Source organism: Phyllostomus discolor, chromosome 10 (assembly GCF_004126475.2).
Source record: "Phyllostomus discolor isolate MPI-MPIP mPhyDis1 chromosome 10, mPhyDis1.pri.v3, whole genome shotgun sequence".
Taxonomy (NCBI): domain Eukaryota; kingdom Metazoa; phylum Chordata; class Mammalia; order Chiroptera; family Phyllostomidae; genus Phyllostomus; species Phyllostomus discolor.
Genome location: NC_040912.2, coordinates 854,167 through 873,562, shown reverse-complemented (window position 1 = coordinate 873,562; position 19,396 = coordinate 854,167). Strand labels below are relative to the sequence as shown.

Sequence of the window (19,396 nt, the reverse complement as noted above, 5' to 3'; positions counted from 1 at the left end):
GGAGAGTGACCTTGCCTGAGGAGAAAATTTTGACTTTTGGGGTACCATTGAAACTACAGATATCTGCAGGTGCCAGGTTACATTAGGATGCAGGCAATCTGTTTACAGCGACCACAGCTCAGTGTCTTGTTTTCTGCACTTTGTCCCTGCGGTCTCTCCGTCACATCAGGCTCTCAGTGTCCAGAAGCGTCCCACGCCTCCTTGTGGGTGACCTCATGCTGTACACATTTTTTTTCAGTTTTATTGGTAGGTGTTTAGATAAAATATTAACCTTATAAATGGAAATATCTTATATTCCTATGTGATATAGAGATATTTATATATAATTCGTGCATATCTTATTATTATACGTAGATACCTTTTTCTACTTCAAAGATTTTATTTATTTTTAGAGAGGGGAAGGGAGGGAGAAAGAGAGAGAGAAACATCAGCGTGTGGCTGCCTCTCCTGCGCCCCCTACTGGGGACCTGGCCTGCAACCCAGACATGTGCCCTGACAGGGAATCAAACCTGTGACCCTTTGGTTCGCAGCCTGGCACTCAGTCCACTGAGCCACACCAGCCAGGGCTGTACATAGATATCTTATAGGTATCTTATATATTGTGTACACATCTCCTGTTCATGACTATTTTGAGAAAAAAAAAAAACATGTATTTGAGTAAATTCTGAGTTTTCAAGGCCCTTGCCCTCCCTGCCAGCCTGACCTCTCTGCTTTACCCTGTGGCTGACTGGTTCCCATCACCCCAGGACACGCCTCACGTGCTGCTCTGCTCCCCCTTTTGTGCATTCCAGCCCCACAGCTAAGGGGCTGTCCCCCCCCAGGGGCCACCTGCTCCCTCTCTCCACTGCCCACCACACTCTGCAGACCGGGCTTCCACAACCCGAGGGACGTCCTTCCGTCCAAACGTGGTGGTTTCTGTCTGACGCTCAGCTAAAACGACGGAAAGGCACACTCCAGCCTTTTGACAATCGTTGACGTGCTCCAACGATCAGGTGGCAGTTTGGGTGTTCAGCATCGTCGGGGAGACAAGAAACCGCCTCTGTAGGGGCAGGGGGCCCAGGATCTCCTTAGGCCCGCATCAGTGCCTTCTCCAGACGCCCTGAGAAGCCGGGGAGCCATGGGGAGCCAGGCCCCACGGAGGGCGGGAGTGGGCGTGGAAGCAGGAAGTCCCCTCGTCCCCCACAGAATCAGCCTGCCATCTGACACCCTAGCCCACGGGGGAGCCAGGACACACAGAAGCCCGAGACTCAGCAGGAAACGCCTGATGTCAATGGCGAGTAATGAAATGCCCGATTTTATTAACAATACAACTCCAGACAGACTTTATTGTTAAACAAGTAGTTTGAAAGGGTTTTAACATAAGTACACGACACATAGATACATTTTTAAATAATATTGATTGAAGAAAAGAAACCTTCAAGCAAAACAGAAACGACACAGGTGCCCCTCGTACGCACCCCGAGCGGGGACTGAACCCGCAACCTTCTGGTGCACCGGACCACACTCCGCCTGGCCGAGCCGCCCGGCCAGGGCCCAAGACATATTTTTAAAGGGAAAGCATGATGCAGAGGCACGGTTTCTAGTACGGTGCCCTTTACCTTAAACAATGCAAAGAGGTGCATACATGTGTGTGCACCGATAAATGCACATAAACCTATTTTACGTACATAGACACATGCATGGGGTGGTGCACAAGTCGGCGTACAGCCGTGAGCTCGCGAGACCCAGTTCACCCTCGTATTGTTGCCTGGGAACTACGGCGCTGTTTTCTGTACAAAGCTCCGTAGGCCTGCTTTTGCCCACCTGTGCAGTTGTGTGCATCTATTTCGTATCTTCGAAAGAAAACATAACCTGGTGGCCAGCAGGGGGGAGAAGCAGAGGAGAAGGCAGAAGGGTTCGGGAGGCGGCACTTTGCCACACAGTAGCACTGCGTTGCCCTTGAATCGTGGGCCACTGGGTTAGGAAGTGGAAAGTGTGGGGTGGCTTGGCACAGAGCTGGATGTCACGGAAGCAAAGAGCTGCAAAGATAGTGAAGGACCATCTATCCTGAGAGCGGCGGAGAGCACAGAGTAACAGAAACAAAACCCAAAGACAAATGGGAAGCGTCAGCTGAGCCGCACAGAAGGAGCTGACAGATGCCACCTCTGTGCCACTGTTGCAGGGAAACGGGGGCTGGGACGGAGCGGCGGGGTCCGAGCCGGCGGCTGAGGGGCGTCCCGGGACGGAAGAAACACAGGCGCGTGCCGCTGGAAGCATCAACTGTCTGAGTGCGAAGGAGGAAGATACAACTCCGGGCTCGCTGCACTGCTTTGGAGTGGAACAGAGAACACACGAGACAGCCGAAAAGCCCTGAACACTGCGGGAGGGAAAAAAGGCCAAATTGCCCCCAAAAAGGAGGGGGGTGAAGAGGAGAGGTCAGGCAGAACGGTTGCCCACCGCAGTTAGGTCCACAGTCCTCGGGGCGGTATCTCCAGAGGTGGCGAGAGAAGTGACGGTCCCCCAGGCACCGACCCCCAAAGTGAGTGTGCTCGAGGTCCGTCCACGCCTCGTGCCCGGTGTGTGCCGGACGTGCGTGGGGACAGGTGCTGCCCCACCGGTGCTGCAGGGGACCCAGGCCCACCTGGTGCCACCTGCACGTGGACGGGAGGTGACGGTCACGTCTGGGCCACGAGACACCACACACAGGCCGAGCGAACGGGCTGGCGTCCACACGTCCCCAGACAGACAAGGCGGAAAAAAGCACAAACCCGTGTGGCCTCACTCACGGACACGGATCACGTGATGAAATGTCAAAAATAAACGGCGATGACGGTTTTCGGGTTGTAGCTGGGGGTGGGAAAGAACCTACAAGGGACTGGGCTTGGGGACTGCTCTTTATGGGCCTCCTGTTGTGTGTGTGACGTTCCGTTTTTAAAAAGACCCCCACAGGGACTGCTTCCTATGCAGAGGGGTGGGTCCTGGGGCCCCCCACTCTCGGGGGTGTCTGGGAGGCACTGAGCTGACACCACCAGCGACGTGGCCCGGACGAGAACCCCGGGTGCAGAGGTGGCCGCGCACCCCTGACACGGCCACTGCGACGCGTCACAGAGGGGTGACGTGTCACAGGAGGGTGATGCCACAGAGGAGCCCACGCACCTGGGGGCCGGCTGACTCCCCGCCCCCCCTGGAAGGAGAGGCACCCAGAGGCAAGAAGGCAGAGAGCCAGCCCAGCCCCCTACACTGCCGTGTGCTGGCCCCATGAGGTGAAGGCAGAGGACAAGCAGGACTGCCCCCCCCCCACCCCCCGCACCGGCCACCGTCACCGTCTGTCGCCGGGGCATGAGTGGAAGGCCGGAGCCGCAGCAGGGCGCCCCGAGTGCCGGGGGCCCGACGGGAGAGCCCGGCAGGAGCTCCAGTGTCCCCGTCCCGCTCCCCGGGCGCGAGGCCCCGGCCGCCAGCAGGTGCGTGGCTCTGCAGCAGGGGCCCCGCCCGGCCTGGTCTCACCTGGCGGGGCAGCCCGGCCAGAGCGCCTCTCCTCCTCAGAGACCGTTTCCGGGCATTTGCTCGGGGCCTTCCCTTCGTCACAGGACTCCACGGCCACCGTCTTTCCAGGGCAGAGTGGCCCGAGTTCACCACAGGGGCTGGGGACAGGGGCTGGGAGGAGAGGCCGCTGTTTGAACAAATGACCTCTGGTCTTTCTCTGACCTCTGGTCCTTCCACTGAGCGCACCACCAAGACAAACGCCACGGCTCCACCTCCACGTGGGACCCCATGACCGGGATAAGGAGACAGCACAGAAACAGACACAGACTCGGGCTGACGGCTGTCCACGGGGAAGGGGGCAGGGCTGGTGGAGATGGTGATGCGGTTAAGCAGGACAAAGGGTGGCCACAGAACAGCCACGGAGACGTGGGGCACAGTGCACAGGAGGCACGGTGCCCAACGGGCGGTGACCGGCGCGGGGCCCGGTGGGTGCGTGGAGCAGTGGGGGAGGGGCTGAGCCGTGAAGAGCGTGGTCTCCTAAGCGCTTTGCTCTACATCCGAAACTGATACAGAAAAACACGGAATGTCAACCGTGATTGAAAACGAAGTTTAAGAACAAAAGCCTGACCCTCGGCGGCTGGGAGGGGACTGCGGGGACCCGCAGCTCGCAGGCGCCCCCTTCCCACCACCTGCGCGGCTCTGTGGGCCTGCAGTGCACAGGATGGGAGGGGCCCGCACAGGGCTCCGGGTGCAGGCTGGCCTTTCCCACGTCCCTGGCTGGGACTTGACCGCACAGGCCTGAGAGGGGACACGGCTGGAGCCACCAGCTGTGGCTCGTCCTCAGCAGCACAGGTGTGACATCACCTGGGAGGAGGCAGCAGGAAGCCCTGTGCACTGGGTGGCCTGAGGACCGCCCCCAACACTGCAGCCCCTGCCCCTGCCCCCCACCCCCATGCTGCCTGCTGAGAAGCAAAGACACAGTAACCGTCCCACCGGGAGCAGGGGCACGCCTGCCAGGAGCTGCCCGGAGAATAGAAGGGGCGCCTGCAAAGCCGCGGTCCGAGGAGGGCGTCCCCCACGGTAGCAGACGGGGGCAAGTCACCACCCAGGGCAGCGAAGCAGGTCCCCAGGAGACGGAACCCCAGGGGCGGGCCGGGGTGGGCGGGGCTTTGCAGAGCACAGCCCAATGGGAGGGCTTTCTCACTGGGCCCTCCAGGCGCGCGGCTCGGGGGCTGCCAGGGTCTTGGGGCGCCGTCCTGAACACCCTCCCCTCCGCAGGTCGCAGGTGGAAGGTGGCGGGGGAGGAGCTGAGCGAGTCCCCAGAGCCAGCCCGGAGTTGGCGCCCGCGCTGACTTGCTTGGGGCGGTTCCCAGGGCAGGTTCACGTGACGCTGAATTCCTCCGGTGTCTCTCCTCCCCGCAGGGCGGCGCCGTCCTGGAGGGTCGTCCTCGCTGTGTTCGCGCTGTCGGTTCTGCTGACAGGTAGGTAGGTGGTCCTCAGGCAGGCCCCCGACAGCCCCTGCCCGCCGTCGCCGCGGTGAGCATAGGGTCCCGGGCGCAAGGACGCGCCAGCACGCGCCAGGACGTCACGTTTGCACATCGGCATGCAAACCGCTGGAGCGGGCTGCACGTTCCTGCAGCTCCTGTTCCCTCTTTTATTCTGGTTGTCACGGTAACGCGAGCCTCTGCGCTGCGAACGCGGCGAGCGCGTTCTTCCCTCTCAGAGTCACGGTCTAAAGCCACGGAAGTCGCTCTGCAGCGAAGACAGTCGTATTGCAAACACGGAGGGCTGGCCTCTTCCGAGTCTGGGTGACTGGACTGGGGGCTTGACAACCCAGGACTCGCTCTCATCAGGGTGTTCTGGACAGAGTGGCCGCGACCCTGCTGTGCGCTTGTAACACTCGTCCCCCCACCCCCGTCCCCCACCCCTGACTCGGAAAACCGCTCTGTGATACACGGACAGCGTCTGGAGAGACTGCCCGGAAATCTAGGTTTCAACCCGGCGCTGCCAGGAAACGCCACTTGGCAGTTGGAGGAGCCCTGGGTGCTGCTTCCTGTGACTGCCCCTGAACGCCTGGACCCTGGACCTCACCTGGACGCTGGACCTCACCTGGACGCTGGACCTCACCTGGGCCCTGGGCTGCACCTGGACCCTGGACCTCACCTGGGCCCTGGGCCGCACCTGCTGGGCTCCGCCTTCCTGCCGGTTTCTGGTGACAGCTGCACACTTTGTCACGTGGCTGTGCTGCTTCCTGCGTCTGGTCCCCACTTCTGTTGACTGTTGTCCTCCGCTGGCCGCCCCACTTTGCTGCCCTGCCCCCATCTCAGGACTGCTCTGGGACAGGTGTCCCTCGGGGTTTCCTGGACCGAGGACGTGGTCCCAGCCCTCTCCGCCCGGTCCCACCCCCCTCCGCACAGGGGTGAGGAGACCACCCGCCTGGGCCCAGGACCCCCTCTGGGCCTCCCGTCCCGCACCCCTCAGACGTCTCCTGAGTGCAGGCAGACCGTCCCCGCTGGGAGCTTGCCTCCAGGCCCACGAGTGCGCTGGGTCCCTGTGAGACATCCGGCGGGGAGACGGTTTCGGGGGGAACACCCGACACTCCCGACCCTTCCTCTTTACTGAGGCGAAACCTGCGTGATCTGAAACCGACCGCGGGGACGGAACAACCGAGCACCCGGCGGCATTTAGAGCATCCGCAGCACGGTGCAGCCGGCACCTCCAACCGGAAGCCGTTTTGCCCCCTGCCCGTGCCCCCAGCTCCCCTGTCCTCGGCCCCACAGCCACCCATCTGCTCTGTGCCTCTGGAGGACGGGGTTTGGGGCCCAGGGGCCAAGACCATTCAGTGGGGGTTGGGGGGGATAGTCTTTTCAACCAATGATGGGGGCGTGAGGCGGGGGAGAGGGAGAGACAAACCACTCTCCCAGTCTGGGCTGCTGGGCACCACCCGGCCTGACCCTGCACCCGGGGGCACGGGGTTCCGGCTCCGCCCCCCGAGTTCACTCTCCCGGATCTTTCCCACCCTCGCTCCCACGGGGGCCCCTCTGCTCCACCTTCCCCCCGCACACTTCTGTGTCCGTCCGCCCCGTGCCCCAGTCACTGTCCCTCGCCCAGGGGGCATAGCTGGTTTATGACAAACCCTTCGACAGACACCACAGCCTCCCAAAAAGCCCTTCCAGGCTGTGGGGTGGGAGAAAGCAGGGTCTCTGACTCCCAGACGCAGCAGTCTGAGGACAAGCTCTGGGGTCCGCCGGCACCGGCAAGCGCCCCGGGGGCTCGGACCACCGTCCCACAGCCCCACAGCCACCGCCGTCTCGCTGGGGGTCGGCCGGGGCCAGGCGGGCGCACTGCGCTCTCACCAGACAGACTCTGCCCTTTCTGTGGGTCCTCTGAGTGCTGGAAAGTGTGGGTTAGATCTCAGAGTCCCCGAGAGGCGGACCCTGTTCCCTTGGCAGCTCATGGGTGTTTCGGGGGAGGACTCAGTGTCCGAGCCCCTTACCCGGCCACCCGAGGGTCTGGCACCTGCCCAGGGGTCCCCACGTCCTCTGTGCTTGGGGGCATCCCTGGTACTACACATGACTGCCTGTTGTAACGCCCGCCCTCTCGCTAACCAGAGGCGACCTTCCCTCCGTGGCAGGATTCGCACACCGCACGTGGCTCAAAGACAGAGAACTGCGCCGGAGGCCCCGAGGGTTTTTCGCGGGGATCGCAGAGCGCGTCTCCAGGCTCCACGACTACCAGGTGACGCCCGTTCCGTCGTCGTGTGCATCACTCATTCCAAACCTCACCTGCGACCGGGCGCGTCTGCCCGCCCGCCGGGGACGTCCTGTTTGTGGCACACACGGAGATCCGAGGCGGATGACGCAGGGGCCAGAGTCCGAGGCCAGGCCAGGCCTCTCCGTGAGCACCAGGTGCCGCTCCGGCCGCCCACTGCCCAACAGCCCTACCGATTGTGACACCCAGAGGAGCCCCATCAGCAGCCGCCCCCCCCCCGCCCCGGACACGCCCTCAACGTGACTCTTACGGTGCCAAACTCCGGGCAGCGAGCTGCTTAGGGCTGGTTCCCAGTCCGCTAACGGGGGTTTTGAACACGTTCCCTTGTCATTACATATAATCTTATGACAGCGTCCCATGGCTGACTGACAATGCGATCAATAGTGTATTCAAGGAATACTTCCACAGCGCTGGCTTGTGTGCAGTTTGTCAGTACTGTGAACGTGAGCATCCTTGTTGCTAAGCCTTTTTACCCATCCTTGACTTTCCACTTAGGACAAACTCCAAAGAGGATAGAGAGAGAAGAGTCGGTTTCAGGTGGTCCTTTTACGGGGCCCTTGGTGACGTAGAACTGCTTACGTCTGCCCCAGACCCCGGGGTGTGCCGGCCTGCGCACCGGAGGGGACTGTGAGCGCGTCAGACATGCCTCTCCCCTCGCCCTCGGAGGCGCCTTTAACGAGGGCACCCCTGAATGCCTTTGTAGGTGAGGGGGCTGGACTGGCGCCCTTCAGGGGCTGACGTGTGGCCTGGAACGCACACCCAGGCTTCTTGGAGCGTGGCCCGCCAGCCCCAGCTGCTGGCTGCCCGTTGCCCAGCGCCCAGGTGTACCGTCACCCAATGCCCCGCCTCGGCAGCCGTGTGACCACCGAGGCAGGTGTCTCCGGGGACCCCGTGCGTCCCCCCAGTCAGGCCTGGCCGGGGGGGGAACCGGAATGTCTGAGAGAAACATCGTCTCCCGGGACAAGCAGGTTCACGGCGGCCCTTTCTTCCAGGCCCGGCTCCGGATGCCAAAGGAGCACCTGGAACTCCTCAGGTGAGCGAGCGGGGTCTCTGACCCAGGGCCCTTCGGCCGCTGTTCCAAGCCCTGAAAGGTTTGTGCAAGACTGTTAACACCGGAGTCCTTTCTGCCTCTGCAGACAGCCGTCGAACAAAATATGCAATGGGAGGTGCTTTCAGTGTGATTTCTCATGATTCAAACAACGGAAACGCCCTAGACCAGGAAGACGGGCCGGCGGGCGGGGACTCGAGCCGTCCCTGCCCCGGAGGAGGGAGGGTGCAGCGTTGGCACCTTCCCGAGAAGTGCTCAGCGCAGTCGGGCCGTGCAGGGGACACAGTCGCACACACGGTCCCTGTGTCGTCACTGTGTTCGCATAGAACACTAGCGGTCAGACACACGCCCAAGTGCGTTCATTTCTTCCAAGTTCCCGTCCTTCCCACACTGGGAACGTGTTCTTTTACGGACTGGGGTCTCCCCCTTTCCCCACGTGTAGAAGCACCCGTGGGTTCGCCACCCCGGCCGTTTTCAGACTGCCGGGGCTTCGGAGCCCCTTCCCCTGCAGTCAGGTCTCCCCGGGAACACGCCCCCCCCGCCCCTCCCGAGGCTGGTCCACAGGCCCTCGAGGCTCCGACTGGAAACCGGCTTCTCCCACACTCAGCACGAGGTGCTCCAGCCGGAAGGGGCGAGAGTGGGTCATCACCCAGCCTCCCTGCTCAGGGTGGCAGAGCTCCTGGGGGGGGCCCTGGTTGAGCCCCACGTGCCTGCTGGGGGTGCACCCCACCCGAGCCCCCAGACCCCTTGGGACAGCAGCCCCGGGACGTCCCGGCTTTGCACCTGGGCTGAAACCCCAGGCCCCGACCGACGGGCCTGCCCTGGACTCCCCACACACTCAGGCTTCCTCTCCTCCTCGTGGCTGCCCGAGCCCCGCACGGGCCGATGCCAGAAGCCCGACTCCTCCTCCCTTCACACTTGGGCTCTCTCCGCTCGCAGGAAGGAAAGCCAGACTTTGGAAAACAACCTCCGTGAAATTCTCCTCTTAACGGAAAAAATCGATGTGCTGACTGTGTTGCTTAGAGACACGCGGGCCGGTCTGCACAATTACAGCTGGGTGGCCGAGGGGGAGGCCCCCGGGGCCCAGGGCCACGCCGAGGACCTGGACAAGGTAACAGGGGGCCGGGACTGGTCCTGCGTTCCCCTCTGTGACAGGTCCCACCTCATCCCTGAGCGGAGGAGTTGAGGGCTGGCTGCCCGCCCCCCCCCGCCTCTACATGTCAGATGCCACGGGCCTTCCCTCCCTCAAGCTTGTCCCCGGGCCCTCGCTGCCATGGTGGCTCAGTCCCGAGAAGGCCGTGGGGCAGTGTGACCGACTCCCACCCATAAAATAAACCACTGACTCTGGTTCCTTCTCCGGCAAACAACCGGCCACAGAGCACTCGGGAGGGGCGCTCTCTGAGGGGCTGCACACGAGGAGTCAGAAGGCACAGGGCTCTGAGCCCGGCCCCCTCCCACCCTCGGGCCCCACCGGGAGGTGTCCCTGGGGTGCCCTGCCGGGACACCTGCTTCTGTCACATCAGAGCATCCGTCACAAGCCAGTGTTAACTCAGAGGAACGCTGCCCAACGCTAGCAGTCATGCACTGCACGTGAGCGGCCCCAATTCCCATGCGGCCATTGGCCAGCCCAGTCTTCGTTAGCAGGCAGACACGCCCGGGAAGGGGGGACCCAGCAGGGCACACCAACAGAGTCATTTGACCATCTCCCTGACCCCTGACCACAGCGGCTGGTCACTAGGGCTTCGGCCAGGGCCTGAGGTCGGTCGGGCCTTGGCATAGCGAGGGGACCCCGCCCAGCTGCCCGGACAGTGCTGGCCTGCACTCCGAGTGGTCCCAGTAAAGCTCCTTCCTCCGGGTCTGCTGGCCGGGGAGCTGGAGGCCCCGACCCACGGTGTGAATGGTCAGAGCCACAGCGGTGGGCGGGGCTGCCAACAGAAAGCTCTCTTCAAATCTGCACAGGAAATGTCCAACTTGGTAAATTACGTGCTGAAGAAGCTGAGAGAAGACCAAGTGCAGATGGCTGACTACGCGCTGAAGTCGGCAGGTGAGCGAGAGGTGGACAGAGCCTCCGTGGGGTCTCCGTCCTGTGTGTCCCTCGGTCCCTCTGTCAAGGAAGCCCATTTCTCTGTCCGGCCGTTCAAGATGGAGGCAGGTGGACTTTTCTGGGCAGCGAAGGAGAGTAGAAATGGTTGGAGTCGCTTGTCCGGGTTTGTGGGGGAGCTTTGTCCTGCAGAGCCCCCCATCTGCCACAGATGAGAATAAGTCTCACCAAGACATGACCTGCTTGGGGAGGAAGGTGGCCGATCTCTCGAAGGAGAAGGACCAGGAGCCTTTTCCTCAGTGGGCTTTCATTGGGTTCGTTTACACAGGAATTCAGGTAAAGCTCATTACTCATTGCCGGGAAGTAAGGATCAAATAATAGATAACAAGAACTCTGAGGGCCTATTTTGAGTCAGGGTCAGATAGCTAAAGAGCTGTAAAAAACTTTAAGGAACAAACTTACTTCTTGTTTGGACCCTTATCATTTAATTGAGAGCATTCTAAACAAAGCAGGTTTCACAGGATTTTACATATTCTTTCTCAGTCCTGATCACCTGGGGAACCCGCCCTTTCCAGCACAGGGCTGCACCACCCTCTGTCATTGTTTCATGCTTAGGTGGTGCAAGGGAAGTAAGGCAGCCAAGAGATTAGGAGATTTTCTTGCAGACAACAGAGGACTCAGGTTTTGTCAAAGCTGAGGGGCAAGGGTCCATCACCCCCTTTTGCTGTAGCCCCCAAAGTCCATCCTTGGGGGCCTCCCACGTGACCGTGCCTGTCTTAGGTCGTTCCCCCCTTGAGGAATCTTACCTGTTATTGGCTAACCATCCAAGCGCTGGGGGCCAGTCAGGGTGAAGTAAAAGGAGCAGAGGTGGCACTCCTAAGCCAGGGAGATAAACTTTTGTCTCCTTAGGGCTTATGGTCCAAGGTCGCTCCCTCAGCCTTAGCCTTGGCGGGGGTTACAGCTTCTGATACCAGGCAGGGCGGTTCCCAACATGGGTTGGTATGCTTGAGAGGGGGCCACTTCACGGATGCTTGAGAGGGGGCTGCAGAGAAAGCTGGGACCCCCGGCCCAGCGACGTCAGGAGACCCCAATTAGCTCAACATCACGGCCGTCATAATCCTGTATATTTTATATGCCAACGTGACTGGCGATGACTAACAAAAGCGACAGAAAATCGGGCAGCATACGGAGGATCTAAACGACACTACCAGGGGTTCGGGATAGTGGACCTTTACAGAACGGAGCACCCGCAGCATCGGGAGACGCCCTTCGGTACGTGCCCACGGAAGCCTCCGTGAGGAGGACAAGTCACGATCCAGGCCACAGAGCACCAACAGCTCTAAGACCACTGCAGTCGCGCCGGAGCCGCCTCTGAGTGGAGTGAAATACGGACTGGAAATCAACAACAAACATATCTGGGAAGTCCCCAGGTCGTTGGAAACGGAGCGATACATTTCTAGAGTACCCGTGGGTCTAAGAAGAAGTCAAAACCGAGGCGAGAAAGATTTGTGGTGAGCAGCCAGAGCTGCTCTTACAGTGGAGTGTGTAGGTGCAAACGCCAGACGGGAAGAGGGGTCTCACCCCGAGACCTCTGCTGCCACCCTGAGGCCGGGGCGAGGAGAGAGGGGGGAGAGGAAAGAAGCAGGCAGCACGTTGGAAAGGGAGAAACAAGACCCTCTGTGTGCATAGACAACACGGGGATTTACCTAGAAAGTCGCCCCAAAATCCACTAGAAATAATCGGTGAGGTTTATAAGTTAAATACATGATTTTCACATACTAGTGATAAAAACTTGGAGAAAGAGAATTTAGAGCCCGCACTGCTCACAACAGCGGCGGGAGCACACCGGAGGCTCAGGCACAAACCCAGGGAGACACACGAGTCGGGCCTGCGTGCCCGGGACAGACAGACGGGAACACGGCAACGGCATGCAGGAAGGAAGACGGCGGCGAGAGCACAGGCACAGCACGCTCGGGCAGCGCAGGGTCTGGGACTCCCCCGCTGTCCGGTGGTCCCTCGCAGGCCACACTGGGCCCCAGCAGCTGCGGGGGGCTCCAGGCTGCCGCGGGGACGTCTGACCTGCGGCCCAGGGCCCCCACGGGGCTCAGGGTGGCTGTGAGTGTGGCCCAACACCAAACCGTGCGTGTACTTAAAACATCCTGTGATCTGTGTGTGTGTGATGACGTGTCGCGGTGCATTTAACGTGGGGCCGGAGACAACCCGTCTCCTTCCGGCGCAGCCCGGGACACCGAAAGGCTGCCCACCCCCGTGTCTGAAGTGCACGTTACGTGGGGCGGCAGAGGGTTAGGGCAGCCGGACGGCTAGCACAGAAAGGGTGGAGTTGGAGCCGCACGGCCGACGTCCAGGCTTCCTGTGACTCGGCAGAGGGACACAGGCAGCGGGTGCCGGTGAGGCCACAGGAACGGAGCCAACGTCCCAGAGAGGGGGCGGCCCCTGCCCAGGAGGGAGGGGCCCTTGGACCATGCAGGGGCGCCTGGTCGATGGGGCGGAGCAGTCGGACCTCCAGGGGTGAAAGCACACCCTGACTCGTGACCGCACCGCGCAGGGACGAGCTCAGAACGGGCCAGAGACCTAAGGGAGAAGCTTCCAGCCCGTCCAGCCCCCGGTGACGGGCCGAGCAGAAGACAGTGTGCCCCCCCCCCAAAACAACAAGGCACGTGCAGTGGCCAGAGGGGGTAGAGGACCCCAGTCGAGTCCTTGAGTTTCAGGCAAACGCATGCAATATCTTTAGTATAGATATATCCCAGACGTTGTGTGAGGCACGCTAGTACTGGAGGATCACTGTGTGTCTGAAGTTTCAATTCCACGGACCGTCTGGGATCCTCGCCGGCTCGGCTGGCAGCCCAGGCGCGGTCACCCGTGCGCTGTGCCGTCTCAGGACAGGCCGTCGGAGCGCCGCACACGCATCGCTCACGTTGAGCCGCGGCGTGCAGACGGGATTGGAGGACACGGCGTGCGTTTGCTGTGCTTCTCACGCACAAACACGTTCTGCTTCTACAGCGAGGCGGCCGGAGAGGGTGACCTCGGATGGGCGTGTTTTCTGTGTCTCTGATGACACTCAAGGCCCAAGAATCGGCAGAACTGCTCTCACCAACACGGCTTGTCGGTGCCTTTGGGATACTGTGGTCTGTGCGTGAGCCGGGCCGGGCTGACCCCAAGTGCCCTCGGTCCTGAGAGCGGGTCACATGGGTCTCCGGGCACCGAACACAGCCCACGTCACGCTGCCACCTCGGAGCCGGGGCTGCCGGAGGCAGGGTCCGCCCGTCACAGCAGCTTCGGGGGGGCCGCCCCCCTGCCCAGAGGACGCCCGGCCCTCCCGAAGGGGCAGGTCTCACGGCGAAGGGCCGGAGAGCCCCACTCTTTCTGCCAACTCCTGAGCTCGCATGTCACCTCATCTGCAGTTCACCCGGTCGTTTCCCAGCAACACCGTTCACGTCCCAACGAGGTGTCTCGAGTTCTGGGACTTTTCACTCTGAAAACGTCCGTCCTCTTAGGGGCCTCCATCGTCGAAGCCGGGACCTCGGAGAGTTACACGAGCGACAAGGCGAAGCTGTCCTGGCATGGGGTCGGGCTCCTCAACTACCAGATGCCCCCGGACGTCGTCCTCCAGGTGAGGGCCGGGGCGGGGCAGCCTGCTTTGCGTCGGGGTGTTGCTTCGTGGCTTTTCATCACGAACCTGCTGACGTCCAACGAGGAGGCGACTCCGAACTTGTCACAGAGCCTGTGCCCCCTCCTTGGACACTCAGCCCTCCAACGACACCAGTTATTTCTTAATCTCCGGCCGGTAAACTGTGACATCATTGATGTATTGCTTTAAGGTCAGTAAACTAGAGTGTTCACCTCTCCGATAAGACATACACAGTCCCACACTTTCCAGTGGGCTCTGTGGCTTCCGTTCCACCTGAGAGTGCAGTCCCCCCACACTCACCTGTGGGAGGTTCGTGCGCCCCAAGTGCGCATGCTGAGCTCCATGCCGTCCCAGCCAGCACGTCCCTGGAAGGTCAGCGGTAACAGGAGACCTTTCCAAACAAGGTTTCCACCAACATCTCACTCCCACTCAGCGGGCACCAGGCACCCACAGACGGTGGAGCTCCTCCGACCGGAGCCCTGCACACCCGAGTCGGTTTCCAGTTTAGCCACACCTCCCGGGGAAACCCGCACGTTTTGTCCCAGAGACTAGTCCAGATCCAGAAGATAGTGCACCACGTTCCCCCTTAACACCAGCACCAGCACCAGCACCACCATTGCCTCCATCACCATCACCTCCATCATCACCACCACCATCACCTCCATCACCTCCACCACCACCACCAGCTCCGTCACCGTCACCGTGAGCACCACCAGCACCATCAGTATCTCCCCGTCACCAGCACCCCATCACTACTTACACCAGCTGACTGCCTTCTGGGAGCCCCTGAGAACGACGGGTGACGAGACCCTCACGTGACAGAGGCTCTAAGAGACGCCAGCATTGGCGTGAGCTGGGAGCACGGCCGCCCTGCGGGTGCCTGAGGGTCCCTGTTTGGTCCGCACCCGGGCGGGGCTCCTATAACGGGCACAAGCGAGATCTGTCGTCAGTGGTGATCAGCCGGCCGTGTCGTGGGGGCGGATTTGTGCCGCCAGACGAGAGGTGAACTCTGTTGTCCTTGCAGCCCGATGTCCACCCCGGAAAGTGCTGGGCCTTCCCAGGTTCCCAGGGCCACGTCCTGATCAAGCTGGCCGGGGACATCATCCCGACCGCTGTCACCATGGAGCACATCTCCGAGAAGGTGTCCCCCTCGGGCAGCATCTCCAGCGCCCCCAGGGAGTTTTCTGTCCACGTAAGAAGCCGTCTGATCCTTGGTCCGAGTGTGTTATGGGAGGAGGTGGTTGGCCAGAATTGGGAGCTGGGGCGTCATCTGTGTCACTGTGAGGAGTCACTGACTTCCAGGACTCTGTTTTGTCATCTGCAAAGTGACAGGGTTGGGTCAGAGGATTCCCACCGCTTAATTTTACTTTAATCAGCATCATACATACACCGTGAAAACATCAAACATTTCCACACATTTTCGATGGTGGAACACAGGTTTTTGCCTGTCCACCTCTTTGGCCTCTGGTTTTGACTCTACGGAAGCTTCCGCTTGCCACAGGTTTAGCTGAAAATAATCATTTGGGTTCTTGCTTTCATATCACTTTTATTATTTCTTAATTTTTCAGTTTTGGTTCCTATCCACTGATGTTCTCAGGTAGAAAAATGGGGACTAGCTCTCCTCCCTGGTTTTCCCATCCTCCAACACATTTGGGTCCGACTTCATTACTGAGACGTAATCCACACACCACGACGTAATCCGCCCACTTAACACTTCCGTGGCCCTTAGTGCACTCACAGAGCTGCGTGTCCATCAGCGCTGAATCAGTCTCAGCACGTTCTGTCACTCCTCGAAGACACCCTGCACCTGCTAGCTGCCACCCCCATCCCCCTGCCTGTCCCCCAGCCCCAGGCAGCCGCCGACACGCTGAGTCTCTGTAGACTGGCCTTCTGGAAGCTTCCTGCGAATGGAATCACACGGTGGTCTCTTGTGGATAGTTTCTTTAACGTGGCATCGTGTTCTCAAGGTTCATCCACGTTACATAATACGTGTCACTGTTTTGTTTTTTAAATTGCTGACAATACGTCACTGCGTGACACGCCACATTGTATCCATCTGTTCACTGGACGGACCTGGAGTCGTTCCCGCGTTTCCAGCCGACACGCGCCAAGCTGCCGCGCCCGTCCACACGAGCCACAGAGCGGACGGGGCTCTCACTGCCCTCGGACCGTCCCTGGGAGGGGAGTGCTGGGCCCGTGGGCCTCACGTCCCGGGGAGGGCAGGGCTACACGGCCAGTCTCACTCTCAGCTTCGGTTACCGCTGACCGTGGGAGCTCAGCCGGCCCATTTCCCGGCGTGGCTGCGGGTCCCAACTGTGACACCGCTGGGCGTGGAGGGGTGCTGGCACCTAGCACAGCACTGTGCCCCCGGTGGGCCCCCAAGACGCCTGGAGAACTGTTGCTACCTGCACACACACCTGCCTCCAGGTACTCTCCTGCAGAAGCCACCCCTCACCCGCGGCGTCCTCCGCAGGGCGTCTCAGCGCAGTGTGACGGGGAGGAGGTCTTCCTGGGCCAGTTCGTGTACAACAAGACCAGGCCCACCGTGCAGACATTTGCGCTCCAGGTAAGGGCAGCCCGGCGAGGGCGGACAGGCCTCCACTCCTGGGAGGGCAGGCTGGGGCCGCCTGCCGCACGGTGGTGACGGAAGTGGGGGAGGGGGGGCGAGGCCAAGCTGAGCCTCCGCTCTTCGCTCTGAGCACCTGCCTGCGTGCTAAGACAAGAGCCAGGCCGATACAAAAGCGGTTTCTGAGCCTCATTCTTCCACGTTTGCTCTCACTTTAAAACACGTGTAGATACAGGATCCAGCAGAAGTGAGGCCTGCCTGAGTGCGGCCGGTCGGGTAGTAGTGTGGGTGTAATAATTTATGGTTTTCACTTGAACACCTCACCCAAAATGCCCCGAGGTATGCTGGGGTGTGATACTGTTACGTTCCAGAATCACAGGCTCGTGCTTCTGTCATAATGAAGGGGCGTTGTCGGTGCCGGACCCTGTGCATCCACCTTCTTGGTCGGTCCTCGTCTTACCTGTGGGATTCCCTCGCTGCTGTTAGGGTCCACAGTCACTGTCTCACCTTCCTCATAAGGGGGCGGGGGGTGGTGCGTGTGACGTGGTCAGAGGCACAGAGGAACTCAGAGACAGAGCGAATAAATACTCAACACCAGATCAGACAGGCACACTTCCCGTCCTAACGCACTGGGGAGAATTGCCAGGTCTCACGTGTGACCCTCCTGGGGGGCACTGAGGCGTGTGAAACGAATCGTCATTGCTGCTCATCAGCCACGGGAAGTGACGGGGGGGGGGGGTAGAAGGCATCTCGCACCCATGAAAGCGGGGGGTCAGGACTCGGCTTGGCCAACGGGGAGAAACGAGTGTGCCTGTGGACACGCGTGTTTGACTGACTGCCCGTGTCTCTGCCTCCCACCCCTCAGCGGCCAACAGGCAGCCATGCGGCGTGTGACGGTGGCCGTGGAGCACGTGGGGGCCCAGGCCACCGTGTCATCTCCCTCACCCTGCATTCGTGCTCTGAGGACCTCGTTCCCTCTGGGGCCGCCCTTCTCCTCCATTAGAGCGGGTCCGATCCCACTTCTGAAGGCAGGGAAGAGTCCCCACACGTCAGCACTCCTTAGGGTTCTCTGGCGTGGGTTTCTCGAGAAGCCACTCATGGCATCTTTTCTTTATTTCCAGCACGAAGTTTCTGAACCCTTATTATGTGTGAAACTTAAAATCCTCAGCAACTGGGGACACCCGAAGTACACGTGTTTATACAGATTCCGGGTCCACGGCAGCCCGGGGGACCCCAGCTAGAGGGCCTGGGGCCGGCGGTCATGACCTCGGGTCCGGGACGCTCATGTTCTCATCCCTAGACTCACGGCTCTCGTAGGAGCCGAATACCAGGTTCGTACGTGCCGGTAAAAAGTGAATGGATTTTACTAATAAAAACTGTGAGTGTGGTTCCAGTCTCCTTGTGGTACGTTAGCTTTTGAGGGTGGCCCGTGTCGCAGGAGCATTGAGACACGAACCTGTGTCCAGTACAAGATGTGTCACTCCACAGTCTTTCTCACGGCAGCACCGGTTAGCTGTTCCCATCCATGCCGGGTGTGGGTGTCCACTGCTGACCAGCGCTGACCAACGCTGACCAGGAGGCACCAGGCGATGCAGTTAGAGAAGCCAAAGCAATGGGAGGTTAACGTGGGTGAGGAAGTCTGAGACGTGAGTGCTTGCAGGTGATTTGAAGAATTCCTTGGAATGCGATAAAGTCGATTTAAAAATGTATTACAAACGAGGAAAAAACTACAATGAGTTTGTGGTTACAAAGTGATCGCTTATAAATCGATATCGAGCACCAATGCATGCCACCATCAACTGGAGGATCTCACTTACAAAAGTCACCACAGAGATGTTTAAAAACCAGGTAAGAGAAGAACTGCGACCACCCGTGTGAAGCCCCTCTCACACTGTGCGCGCCTAGAAGAAGACCTCGGGGAACGGAGACACTTCCCTCGGCAGCTCCCGGCCTCTGCAGCTGCGGGGCCGGGCCCGGGGGGGGGGGGGGGCCTTCTTTCGAGCGCCACATCCTGGCCACCGTTTTGGGGGACAGGATGAGGGCACTTCTGCACGGTAAACTATAATGAGCATGGGCACAGCTCCCCGGGTCGTCCTGGGGCTGGACTGCTGACCCCTGAGGCCTGGCCGGTGTTAAGTCGGAAGGGGGTTCACTGGCTACTCACAAAGCCGTGTGAGCAGGCTCCCGCCCGTCCCTGGTGGTCTCCGCCCTCGGCTCGGGGGCATTTGAAAAAATGTGCAGGAGTAGTATCAACATGTTAGCAATTCTGAAATAGCGAATCATTAATTGGCTAAATTTAATTTAAAATTTAAATTTAAAAACTGCAAAGAGTGCATAAGATTCCTTTTGCCTTTCAAGAAAGGACCATTACAGTTTATTTTTTTAATCAATTGGGTCAAAACTTCTTGTATTATCTGGGTCTTTTGTCTGCACGGAATGCATGATCACACAAGTCTCAGGAGGATTTTATACAGTTTTATTTTTTATGGAATAAAATTAAATGATTTAAAGTAAGGGTCAGTTTATTAAGAAATACTGCTTACAAAGCTTGTTACATTTTATAATCATATTTATGATCTCCGTAGCAACCACCTCATTTAATCATTTACCTCACTTTTACAATTAATTTACAGAGTAATGAAGCATGTTAACAAAAAAATTAACTGTGACATATCATGTTTGGTTTGGCAAACACTTGTCTGTAACAGCGCAGAATGGAATTCAGCTTCATGTTCTAGTCTTACAACAGGAAAAACTTTGTTTTACATTTTGCACTTTTACACTAATCCGAGTTATTTTTATATCTAGATTCTACAGCAAGTTAGAAACAAAATGGCAGGCTCCTATTGCAAAGCACAG

At 59.6% G+C, this 19,396-nt stretch overlaps 1 protein-coding gene across 1 annotated transcript; it reads left to right on the top strand.

Annotated features, from left to right (window-relative positions):
* Window positions 1–3,318: 3,318 nt before the first annotated feature.
* SUN3 (Sad1 and UNC84 domain containing 3) lies at window positions 3,319–17,926 on the top strand. The gene is made up of 10 exons (XM_028517793.2): window positions 3,319–3,440; window positions 4,885–4,943; window positions 7,097–7,200; window positions 8,226–8,266; window positions 9,221–9,392; window positions 10,241–10,325; window positions 13,838–13,953; window positions 14,996–15,163; window positions 16,445–16,537; window positions 17,659–17,926. Exons 1-10 carry the CDS (start codon window positions 3,319–3,321, stop codon window positions 17,776–17,778), a joined length of 1,080 nt encoding a protein of 359 aa, XP_028373594.1. The 3' UTR covers window positions 17,779–17,926.
* The last annotated feature ends 1,470 nt before the right edge of the window (window positions 17,927–19,396 follow it).

Bases quoted from the DNA above. Each gene is read 5' to 3' on its own strand.
- SUN3 (XM_028517793.2), top strand. From the start codon at position 3,319: ATGAGTGGAAGGCCGGAGCCGCAGCAGGGCGCCCCGAGTGCCGGGGGC. The intron at 9,393-10,240 runs GTAACAGGGGGC...AAATCTGCACAG, and splicing joins ACGCCGAGGACCTGGACAAG to GAAATGTCCAACTTGGTAAA. The intron at 10,326-13,837 runs GTGAGCGAGAGG...CCGTCCTCTTAG, and splicing joins CTACGCGCTGAAGTCGGCAG to GGGCCTCCATCGTCGAAGCC.